At 46.9% G+C, this 12,855-nt stretch overlaps 1 protein-coding gene across 1 annotated transcript in view; it reads left to right on the top strand.

Annotated features, from left to right (window-relative positions):
* Nucleotides 1–12,855, top strand: part of LOC309533262 (uncharacterized protein) — a 464,396-nt gene that overhangs the window by 391,829 nt on the left and 59,712 nt on the right. The window contains exon 7 of the mRNA XM_082224621.1: nt 9,417–9,534. Coding sequence (XP_082080747.1) covers nt 9,417–9,534 — 118 coding nt within the window. The remainder of the gene's footprint in view (nt 1–9,416; nt 9,535–12,855) is intronic.

The following is a 12,855-nucleotide window of genomic DNA, read 5'->3' as shown; positions in this document are numbered from 1 at the left end:
CGCGATTACCATCTGGCTCGTCCTACTTTCCAGAAGATATAAATCTTCGCCTCTCCCCTTCCCCCATTGCTCTCCATCCTCCCTCTTAAAAAAAAAAAAAAGTTTAATTCTCTTCCCCCTCCCGCCGCCGCCCATTATCGTTTAAGTACTACTATAGCCAGAAGAAAAATACGCTCTCAAGGCTGCGAATTCTTCAGTACGGTCTCAAGTCCGGGCCAAGTAATGTCACCACCTGCCCCTATAAAGGGGGTCTGCCAATTTCACATCCAAACCAAAACGACGCCAAAGAAACAACTCGGCACCGCCTGGGAGGATTTTTTTTCAGTACCCCCTCCCCCCGTGTGATCTAAGACTCTGTGGGATTCCGGTTGAGGACAGAAACGGAGCAGGTTGTGTGCAGCGATGGCACTTCACTAGATCGAATCTGCTTATAGTGGGATGAATCACAGAATCGTAGAATTGCAGCGCTGGAAGGCACCCAAAGGCCATCTAGTCCAGCCCCCTTGCAATGCATCAATCACAACTAAAGAATCCTTGACAGAAGTCCATCCACCCTCTGATGTTTAAACTTCCTTTCTCCATCCTTCTACTCCGGATTCTGCCCTTTCCAACTTATTGGGAAGCAGATTCCAGGATGCCTAGGGATACGAATCCTCCGGTTATCCCCCAGATTTCCCCGTGGTGCGGTTCTCGACCACATGTTCCCCTTTTGGGGCTACTTCCTTTAAGCGAGGACACTGGCTGCACCTTTCCTCCGGGCGTGATCCGGCAAAATTTGAGCTTCCCCCAGCCTTTTCTAAACTAAGGCAAGTGTGTGCTTTGAGAGAATAAAAGGGCTGGGGCGGGGGAAGCGAGCGAGCCAGAAGTTGGCTTGTGTCGCGGTTCCACAATGACCAGTTTATTCATTGCCTCCAACCCGAGTGAAAGAAAAGGCCAGGAAGGAACCTAATCTCCCAGAAGCCCCCGAGGAAGTCCAACCATTCCAATTCAGAACTACCAGGGCTGGGATCCGAAGGAGTTTACTCTGGAAGAAAAGTTCCGCGGGGTTTCCGCCGGGTTTCATCCCGAATCAACCCCGTGTTAAATTTGAAACAGAGTGCGCTTCTGTTTAGCAGGGTTCATGGGCGTAGCCAGGATTTTTGTTGAGGGTGGGGGCAGGACTTGGTTAGGGGGGGGGAGCAGGACTTTTGTTAGGGGGGCAGAACCGACGTGATTGGTCAGCTAGTTCAGAATTTCTATTGTTTTACTTGATCTAGGGGGGCAACTGCCTCCCCCTTGGCTACGCCCATGACAGGATTACTGCGATGCAAGGCAGGCTTTGTGGAATATATCGCCCCTCTGCCACCAGCCCGCTTTCTCTGTCAGGCTTCCGTGCTAGATTCCTCCAAAATCTGCTGCAAAGAACACCCCCCCCCCTAGCTACAGCCGCCGCTCCATCGTCCCCTTGTATACGCACTGTCAGAAATAAGTTAGGATAATATGCACTAAATATTATTATTTCCACGCTGAGTAGCTGATGGGTAAGAGAGAATCTCCCTCCTCCCACTGTTTCCCCAAAGAGCAGCCAAAGAAAAGAAAGCAGCCCTTTTAGAATTCAAGGAATAAACGCGAGGATTGTGCAGGCACGCGCACATGCGCGCGCGCACATATATATACGCCAGCCTCCTCCACAATTCATCTGATATAAATAATTAAGAAAACGCACTCACTTCAGTCTGCGTTTCTAATTGTGTGACCTAGCTAAGGAAAGGGAGCCCTTAAACAGTGATTAATTAATATAACACTGGAGTAAGCTGTTTCCTTGCAAAGGATGCTTCTTTTACTGCATGCAAACACCCCCGCGTAGATTATAAAGTAAAGGTCGAGCTCAACTTTCCCTAAAACCAGAGCATGTAAGCTTTGGAATTACACAGAATTCTTTTCGGAGGGGAATGGGAGATGCGAAGAGAAAGAAGTGCTGATGGCAAACGCACATATTTTAGGCACTCCAGGAAAAGAGTGGAGGCAAAAGTTCTCTGCAATGGGCAGCAAACTAAGCTAGTTGCCTGCTTGTGTTATTGTCTGAACTGACCCAAAACACTCATTTGAGAAATAGCTGCCTTTTCCTTTTCCACAGACAAAGAATGCTGAGTAACTCCAAAGTCTGCATATTCCCTGGACAAAAGCAATAAATTACGCTGTTGTCTGGAAACAACCCAATTCACCGCCATACAGAACTGATTATAAAATAAGTGTCATACTGTCTTTTATTGGTGCAAGTTCGGGTAAACTTTAGAGTTACCACTGATTTGCTTTTCTTCAAAAGGTGAAGGAATTGATGTCTTTAGTACGTTTAGCCCTGAAATGCATACCATTTCTCCAAACGTAATACCTAAATGGGAAGATGCCATGGACCGGCTAGTCTGCTGGCGGCAGATTCTCAATAAAGAGACAAATGCACTCTGCATATGCTCAAATGAACATATTATTTCCCAGCTTCCCGGGACTAGCCTTTGCTTATTAATATAGCGGCACCCGTCTGCATGATTTATTTTATTTTATTGTTACAAAAAAGGAGAGGACAGGTCCATTACAGTAAGAAATAAAATAAAATAAAATAGAGATGCCCCCCCCCCTGAAATTTGATATAGGAGGAGGTCCAAGAAAAGCGGAGGAAATGGAGGCAGGAATCATCATCATCATCATCATTATTCAATGAAACTTGGAGTACCTGCTGAAAGGTAGTCCCCCCCCCCATGCCAACACGATTAAGGCCAGGGTGAGACCCTCCCTTCTGAAACCAACAAGTAAAAAACGCTTTGTGCATATTTTGTTTCTTTACGCGTGAGATAGATAGATGATAGATAGATCGATATGTCCTCAGAGTTGTTCAGAACAAATTGCGGAGGTCCCCAACTTCCAGGAGGGTGCACTTTTAATCACTAATCATTAAAATAGTTATGTTAAATATACTCAATTACATGCATGACTTCCTCCACCCCACCCCCGACGGGTCTTTCTATTCTCCCAGCTGCTCCCGTATTCCTTGACTATAGACACCAGAGGAGCGGCAGGGGTAGGGTTGGGACACCCTCGATTATAGCGAATCTATACATTTCTGGGGATTTCATCAGCCTAATTAAGGCTTTCCGTGTGGTCCACGGACCTGAATGGGCCTTTTACTATTTACTTTGAGCCAGGAGGGGAGAGAGAGTGGTGGAATGCAGCCGGAGAGGGAGGGAGGGGACGAGGGTGCGGGGCTTGGAATTATCTTTCCGATGTTGACCCGGAGAGGTAGCTAGCTGTCTCTGTAGGTGTGTCAATTTAGTGTTAAAGTAGGGAAAATAGCAGGGGGAGAAAAATAAACCAAACCGGAAATAATTCCAAACAAACAGAGACACAAACACTAAGCGGGAGTCAGCGATAATCGCCTGGAGAAGGCATATAAGGAGGGCGATGCGCCCTCTCCGAGGACTTTAGTCCGGTGCCTAACAAGCGAATCGGGCCGTGGGAAAACACTATTTACAGATTGATCCAGGCGGAATAATGGAAAAGTTGCAAGCGGGCGACCGAAGTTGTCGCCATAACTCCTCAACTATGGGCCTCCTTGGTTTCCTTTAGCGATTCTGAGTGGCCGAACTACTCTGGATTCACTGCGATGGGACGGCTGGTGTCTTTTGACATTTTAAAAACAAAATCTATTTCAGTAAATCCATTTTAGTACAGAGTATCAAAACGTCGAGGGTTGTCCGTCTAGATAGGAAAACACAGACAATCCCTAATCTGTCTGATGCATAAGGGAAAAGCTCCCAGGGAGTTCATAGAGATCAATCTATCCCATAATGTTTGGCATGTATTTCTATTTGGTTTTCTTCCCCCTGGAGCCAGATCTGGATTCTGCTTCAGGTTGATCGATTAGCAGACTGACGTGGCAATAAAAGGAAATTTTCGTTGATGAATTCGTTCCTGTTTATGGAGATGCTATCGCTCTATCCGCCCGAGGTATTCTTTACGGAGATAGCTACAATATACGTGTTTTTATACGAAGATAATTATCTTCTAATCAGTCTCTCGCTAATCTCGCCGACATCCCGATCCAAAACGCAGTTTACACGGCAGCAAACCCCGCTGATTTCAAGATAATCTCCTGGCAATTAACTGGCATTTAGGAGATCAGATATCCTAACTTGGAACATTCAAATAAATAGTCCGAGAAGAGACTGTCAATAATCAGAGAATAAAAATAATAGCAGGAAACATATTTGCACTTCGTGCAATTCCTGTCTTCACAAGAGATGGACATAATAGAATGTGTGAGAGAGATTCAGTTGATCATCCATTTATTCAGACGGACAGAATTACATTAGCCTTGCAGATTCTCTGCGAAAGGACTTTCCTCTGGAAATTCTCCTGCCCAATATAGGCCCACTGAAATAAACGCGAGTTGCGCAAAATGCAGAAGATCTTTCTACCTAGATTCTGCCATAAATATTTGGGTATTCCCTAGATTAATTATATATATATATATATATACACAACCGCTTATACAACACTCCTGCTTTTGTCAAAAGTATTTTCCTCTTCTGCTCAAACACAGGTCAGTGCAACCAAAAAAGCCCCACCACCACACATGCAATATTAGAATTTAAGACGATTTATGCTCAAATCTTACAAACCTTTTACTTGCAAGATAACCCCACTGAGAACCAACAGGCTGGTTTCTCAAGGAAATGTCTCTAAGTGCTCACTGATTTGGGGGTAGATGGAGAAAGAAGACCGACCAGATAAATCCTTCAGCTTCACCATCAGGGCTGACAGAGTAGATTAAGTTTTTCCACTCCCTCTACTTTTTAACTTTAATGCGCAAAACTATATATTTTTTTTTAAAAGAAACGGTCTGAAATATTGCCGTCTATTTGCCCCTGGCCTGTTTAAATAAGAGCCTCCAAAGGAAGAAAATGCTAGTTGCGGCTTTCAGAGACACCTGTTGTGGAGAGGGGAAGAGAAAGATCGGCGGCTAAAACTGTGATCCTAAACGCCTTTAGCTGAATTTATTGAAATCAAGGCGCTTTCTTCCACAGGAAGCGTTATGTTTAGGATCTGGTTGTCAAAGAATTCGGTCAGATAAGCTCTTCGAGAGGAAAAAAGACGGGGGGGAGGTAGCTGGGAGAGGGACGGGGAAATGTCACCAAAGGGAAATAATATTTTATTCTTTTGGGAACTTGTTGATACGGGCGGGGTGTTCTTTCCTCCCGCCCCGCCCGGGCCAACCAGTTCTCTTGCCCCGTAATGGGCGAGTCTCGCTGGCTTCCTTGCAAAGGGAAGATCTGAGATCCGAAACCAAATAACCATTTGGGATCTATAGGGATTTCTTGCTGATATGGCTAGGACAGCCGTCGGTGGGGAAATTGTGGGGAAACCCAGCCAGATGGACGGGGTAGAAATAATGAATTATTATTATTTCCCATCTTTACAGAAAATTTAGCCCTTTAGGGCGACGGGAATGAGAAACAAGCGGGCACCAGAATCCTATAAATAGAGGCGAGGCAGAGGAGATCTGGGTGCATATTTCAATGTCTTTTCCTGAATTAATTGTCTGAACTGGAGTGGGATCCGAATCTATTAAAAGTACGGAGGGGCGGGGAATCTGCTTTGATCAGCAAATTGCAGATAAAATACTTATCTACAAAGCAGTGGACAGCGCTTAACACTTGAATAGCAAGTTTGTAGAAAGACCTCCAATCTTATTCAACAGAAGCACCTGAATTATAACTGAGTCATAGTCAACGGGATATACTGTTGCAGAAACGTGTTTAGAATTGGCCTGTATGGACGCAGTTCTACAAACGGTACTTCTGCTGAAGTCAGTCCCACTTCTTTTCAAGGAAAAATCCGATCCTAAATATGTCAATAGGCAACTTGTAGTACTTTCTTCCTAGTTAAGAAGGCCACAATCCGGCGCGCCTTTACTTCAGACTCAATGGGGTTGTTCTTCTGCGTAAATACGCATAGGACTGATAGGAATAATTAGGCAGAGGCGTTGGCTATAAACGTGTTTACTTGGGAGTTGCAACCATTAAATCCAGTGAAGCCTACTTCCAAGTAAGCGTGGTTAGGAACCCAGATATCTGAAATAACTAGAATCATAGAATTGTGGACTTGGAAGGGAGCCCAAGGGCCATCTAGTCCGACCCCCTAGATCATACATGACAGATGACCATCCTTCTATAGGTGAAATAAGCCAAGAATCTCGGAGCAACTCAGGAGCAATCCTCCCGTCAGTTATCCAGGGTGCCCTTGAAATGTCTGGTGAAGTTTTTGTATGGGATGTCCCAGTGCAAGGCTGCAACTCTGAACACACTTATTAGGGAGTAAATCCCCACCAAACTCGATAAATACGCTCCAAATCCAAATGTACATATCTCTCACATACAAGTGCACAGATTTAAGTAACCTGTGAACAGCCAGCCTTATGTGTGGTCCAAGCCGTCAAAGGGTAAAAAGTATAGCAAAGGGGCGGATCTTTCCTGTGCCATTTTGGGTGTGTGTGTGTGTGATAATAGATGCGCCATAGCTGTGCGAAACTTTAATGTGCCCCTAAAGCCCCCGGCGTTTTTCGTGACCCGCGAATCCTCGTAGACCTAAGTGTCGGCTGCCTAAGAACTGGCCGTGATGATGCTCCAAGGAAAAGCGAAGCGAAGCGGCGAGAGAGAGAGAAAGAGGAGGGAGGGGAGTTCTCAGGGCATTGAAATCTGGGGAGACTGAGTCGTCTTTGCCCAGAATAGTAAGTAAGGCAAGTTCACACGACGATCGAGTAACCGAGAGAACAAGAGGCCCATTTTAATCAGGTGGTTATCTCTCTCCGAGGTGGAGATCAGAGCTCCGTCCCTCCTGGCCCTGCCATTGTGTCCCCCCTGCTGGAAATGACAGCTCCTTCAGAAATAAGCAACTTTGTCCCTGGATGGGATTTCACCTCTCTTGCACTACACATGTCCCCATTGTCATTTTACAGCTCTGGCGAATCCTCTAAATTATAGAAGGGTCTAAGCTCGGCCTCATTAAATCCCTCTTTTTCTTTTTTGTGGGGGGGGGGGAGAGCCTCATGGTTGGCAGAGTATATTACTGTAAGCCGAGGGAGAGACTTGAATCTTATCCAGATGGGGATTGAAGGAGCTGTGGTACTTAAGAGCACTCTTCCGCGCGCCTGTGGACGTGCGTGCACACAACCCCCGGTCGCCTGATTAGTTTTCCTATATGTTATACAGTATATATATATATATATATATATATATATATATATATATATATATATATATATATATATATAATGCGCGCATGCGCGCGCGCTCACACACACACACTTCTGGACAGTTCTAATCTGATAAACGCGCAACAGTTTCCCTCTGTCAGAATCAAAGGATCAACTGCAACGCAATTTCTTCATTCTTTCCCTTCAGGTTCCTATTGTTCAGGCAACACTCAAATAAAGATTTGATCAAATGAAGCTGCAGTTCCACCAAAGGGAAGCTGCCCTTTCATCTGACAGAGTTTCCTAATTTGAAGTTAAAAAGGGAAGTGCAGCCATGTATCCTTTGCAAGACTTCTCTTCAGGCGCAACGTGCTTGGATCGTTTAAAAAAAATATTAATATGAGGGTATTTCATATTTATTTGGAGCTTCAGCCTCCTCAGCCCGTCCATCCAGAAAACACAGCAGGGAAACGCTAAACTGGTGGACAATATAAGAGACATTCGGTCCCTTCCCCTCCATGTGAAGCGGGAGACAAAGATTGTGCCACCGGTGGCAACTCAGGATAAGTCGATGCCTTGTCTGCAACATCAAGTGATGGCCAGCACGCGTGAAAGGACCGTCATAGATCAAACACCACAAATAACTTCAAAACGCAATGGTTGTCTTCTTTTCTATTGAGTCAGTCAGTCAGTGATGCGACGCTGGGGCAGAGCTCCTGCGCATGGATGTGTGAAACCTCTCGGTCTCGGCCTTTGGCGAGTCTCCCGCAGAAGGAATCACTGATCCAAGGTTCTAATGGAGCTCAGGGCGGACGTCTTTAAGAAGCCAGCCTTAGACAAGTGCATAATAGTTGGACCCCTCAATCAGATATTTTAAGCCCCGGCATTTAAACATTTTTAGTGCTATATAGGAGCATTTGACACTTTGTCGGGAAAATAGTCAGAGATCCAGCGCAGGTGCTGAACTATTGGGGAAATACCCTCCCGTGAGCAACCCACCCTCCTTCAGGAGAACGTCGCCTTCTGCTCTATGGAGAGCGCTGCAGAAGACCCAGGCAAGGAGATTATCCAATAGTTGTAACTCCCGGCATCTTCATTAGCCAATCCAGTCCCGGAAGTCCTTTCCCCGACCAATCAGAAATCGGCTTTCCTGGCAGCCTTCTTTTCCTAGCCCCGGGTTCACTTCGTTTTTCATAAATTTATCATCGAACACGGGTGCTTTTAAATATTCAGAGAACAACAACAGCCAGGTGCCCGCTGAACGCTGCGCATTAACTATGAATTAACTAAGATCCCTTTCCACAAGCTAACCGGATCACGATTTCAAAGGCAGCAACCTTACACCGAAGCTGAAACATTCCCTTGCTAAGCCCTGTACACGAACACGCTATTGCCGGTTTCTTATTCAAAATAAAGTTCAGGGAAAAAGTCACTGCAGGTGACGTTGACAAATCATCCAAGAGTCATTAGCTGAAATCCAAATATTTTCGCATATTCTGGAAGTTTAAAGTCGGCGGAATTTATTCCGAAGTATGTTGATTGGGCGCTGCACATTTACTCTCTTGAAGGCCCACTGATTTCTATCTAACGCTTTGGTTTAATTCAATTGTAGGTCAAGTGGTCAGCTTCTCCCCTAAATCTTGGGACCGGGCGCAGGGCTTAAAACCAACGCGAACTACACCTCCGAATTCTTTATAAAGAATTTCTCCGCTACTTCTCAGGGTTTTTATACCTTTAACTGCTGCGTGACAGGGATAAATCCAGGTGCAGACTTCCCCACTACTGTAGCTCTAGTGTTGTTAATAAAAACTAAGGCATAGAATCGTTGCTCTTTTGCAAATGGTTTTACATATTCCCCCCTGGACTGATGCGCAAGGGTGGGGAGTTGCAATCTTATTTTAACACGCCCCGATGAGGTCCTTTTCACACACTGGAAGCTCCTGGAAGCTCCGTTTATTGGATCACTGGATCCAGGTGTGGCCCACGGACTGCTCCTTCGATCCTTAGCAATCTTCTTTGACTTCGTTCTTGTAACAGTGTTAGAATCACAGCCTTACTTGGAAGTAAGTTCCATCAGACTCACTTCCGAAAACATGCATTTGCCATTGCGAGAGGAGGGGGAGGGGGACGTTCAGTTTTTGTTTTAAGTGGTGGTCTCACAATACTCCCCGTTGAACTTTCTGTCCAGGTTGCCAAACCATTTGGAGATGCATGGAGCTCTTCAGCCTTCGGCATGGAATTGAATCGAGACGTATTGGAGATGGCTTGGAGAACAGTGGGGCAGGATGACAACAGCAAACTTGGCGGTAAGGGATCAGCTCTCTCTCCCTCCCCCTTCCCCAAATCGTGGAGCTGAAAATGTTCGCCCGAGGGAGAGGAATCTGAACAAAAATGCCAAACCGGAGCCCTTCAGACTCCTGGGTTGCTGCCGCCACCCACCCACTCCTCTGGCCCCCGCCCCTCTCTTCCCTCGCATCGTCTTAGTAGCCCAGGCTGCCCATCCCCAAACCTGAAGGTGCCAAATCACGTTACTGCTGGCGTCGGAAGCCCCTTTCGGATCCGTGACAGCTGAGCTCTCCTTATCGATTATGTGACAGTGCGCTTCATCGGCGCAGTCCCAGAAGCTCCTGTTTGGACAAGGAAGCCTCCCAGAGAAGCGACTCCACTTCCTGTAGGCCCTGGAACCTGATCGATCAGATTTTAATGCGGAGAGACACTCCCGAGCCGGTCGCCGAACGGGTCCAGGCAGCGTCTGCTTCCCGCCTGACCTGGCCAGACAACCGCCTTGAAGCAAGAGGTCAAGGCGAGCAGGCGCCCGGAAAGACAAAAACCGTCTCGACTAAGCTCTGCCCAGGGGGTGTGGGTGGGGAGGCAGCCCATAGGTGTGAATGGGGAATATTCTCTGTGGCTTGGGTGTACCCGGGCACCACCCATAATACGCGTCCCCGAGGGCTGAAGATGGTTGCGCAGGCCTCAGTTGCCTACAAGGTGGCATTGGCCATATTTTGAGAGCAGGCTGGCGCTGGCGGCTCCATTCGATAAGGTTGATGCGGAAATAGATCTCATCTCCTAGCATCCAATCCAGGCATAGGCAAACTCGGCCCTCCAGATGTTTTGGGACTACAACTCCCATCATCCCTAGCTAACAGGAGTGGTCAGGGATGATGGGAATTGTAGTCCCAAAACATCTGGAGGGCCGAGTTTGCCTATGCCTGATCTAATCGCACCCCAGCAATTGGTTTCCAGTAACATTCCGAAGAGCAGCGCATCTGAGTAGGAAGGAAGCTTTTCTGGAACTTGCCTTTTGCAAGCCTGATATGTTTCTAAGGTTTGCATGAGGCCTGTTCCCCCATCACACTGAACACAGATGCAAGTGGTCTGTAGACAAGTGTTTGTGTGAAAGAACGTTCATTTGTTGATCTGTACAGTTTTGTCCACAGGTACACAGACTGTGCACTCTTGAACGTTACGTGTGAATCGCTGTACACGTGTGGAGCTCAGCTCAATGACTTATACAGTATCCGGTTGATACATTCGCTGAAGGGAACCTGTGGGCATCCCTGTGCGTAGGTGTGCTTCTGCCTGCCCCTTTCCATAGGATGGGCAGACAGAGGGACCAAGCACTCGCAATGGCTCTCTCCTTCTTGCTCTGCAGTACTGTATCTTGTTTCTCAAGGCCTTCCTGGCGAGACCGCGGGCAAGATGGACCGAGCAAGATTTCAGCTAGATAATGGGACAAATATGATTAAGGAAATGGGGCACACACCTGCACGCACTTTTAAAAAGGGTGTTGGGAGCGAGTTACGAAAAGCAAGCGAAGCCCTATATGTCCCTGGGGTGGGGACTCACAATCCACTGACTAGGGCCCAGCAAAGTCGAAGCGAGTTGTTTCAGGACTGCAGGACATTCCCAGTTGGTGTTAAACAAGGAATTGCCCCGGCAAAGCGAAAAGCTTAGATGGCCGGCAGCTTTTGCAGCAGAATCCTGAACAATACACCTTATTGCAAGCCATAACTCCTTCAGGTGTATTTAAGACCTCGGCTTTAAGATGCTAACGTGCCCGGCCTACGTTTGCTGAGCTGGTTGGGTTCCAGTCTCGTGGGGTTTGTTCCCGAGTAAATATAGGGAAGATTCGTGTATAGGATTGTGGTGTCATTTTTGTCTAACGCCCCATTCGCATGTGTGTGAGAGAGGAAGGGAGAGAGCGCAAACGAAATACACAGACAAACACGTTAATTTGGAAGTAAGTCCCGCTACATTGTGTGTCGCTTATTCCCGGGTTAAGGGGCACAGGGTTGCATCCTGAAGCATCCATATACACGCGCTTATTATTTCCAAAGAAGTTTTGTTGACTCAATAAGATCTGCTTCTAATGCAATAGCATTTAGAAAAGGGCGTAAAGGACGTGCAAAACTGCCTTTCCTATCCTTCTGGATAAACACGGCGTGTGGCATTAGCGATGTTATACGACACGTGTGTTCGCATACCAATTGTTTGGGCACGTGCACGTTTTACGTTTCATCCGTGTTCCACTCGCGTCGCGGAATTGCTAAATATGCTTCTTAACTCCTTAGTAAGGCGCTTTAGGAGGGATCGCACCCTTCGGGACAGAGAATCGGTGACACTTGGATCCTAAATCCTATACAGTGGTACCTCTGATTATGAAATTAATTAGTTCCGGAGGTCCGTGCTTAACCTGAAACTGTTCTTAACCTGAAGCACTATCTTAGCTAATGGGGCCTCCCGCTGCCGCACGATTTCTGTTCTCATCCTGAAGCAAAGTTCTTAACCCGAGGTACTATTTCTGGGTCAGCGGAGTCTGTAACCTGAAGCGTATGTAACCCGAGGTACCACTGTACTTTTAAAAGCAATTCAATTATTTCAGTGAAACTTACCTCCAGGTAATGGACATAGGGAGCGTGTGTGTGTGTCTATTGTTAATTCTGCTCAGACTACACCCATGACTATCTTAAACCCATTAATTTCAGGGAGGTCTTCTCCGAGCATGACTTTTAGGGTTGCTTCTGTGGCCTGGCATCCTTACCCATCAGCCAGTCCCTGAGCTCAGCTGCGGCTTCCTCGGCCCCCTCCAGCTTGGGAGAGAAGTGCCCGGAGTCTGTTCTGCAGCGCCAACTCCCTGGGGCCGGAGGTCTCCTACCTCTCTCCTCCCTCCTACACGTGTCCCCAATGATATTATACCTCTGCGCAGATTTTCACTGTAAGCCCATCTTGGTTGAAAAGCCGGGGGCTCGAACGAAACAAATAAGCAAAGTCAACCAAGCTGAGAGTCGACTCCTAACCCTAAACACAACGGCGCGGGGCACTAAAACACGACGGCGTGGGGACTTTTTCGCCGCTCCTTTGCGCACAACTGACCCGATTGCTTTTTGTTTAAAAACGTATTTCCGCACTTCCGCGCTCTGCTACAAGGTGACCGGCATTAGGATGTTACGAATCACCTGCTTGTTAGTCAACAAGAAATTGGAGGGAGGGGAGGGGAGTGACTCACCCCAATTAAAAAGCGATTCGTTACCCAAAGGAAGCCCGCAGCCAACCTCTCTCCGTTTCCCCCCACGCTGAAGGCAGAGCCCCGACGTTTTAAAAATGATTTTAATTAAGGTTGATGA

This window comes from Podarcis vaucheri (genome assembly GCF_965113315.1).
Source record: "Podarcis vaucheri genome assembly, chromosome: 5".
Classification (NCBI taxonomy): Eukaryota; Metazoa; Chordata; class Lepidosauria; order Squamata; family Lacertidae; genus Podarcis; species Podarcis vaucheri.
This window is presented reverse-complemented; position numbering and strand designations above follow the sequence as displayed.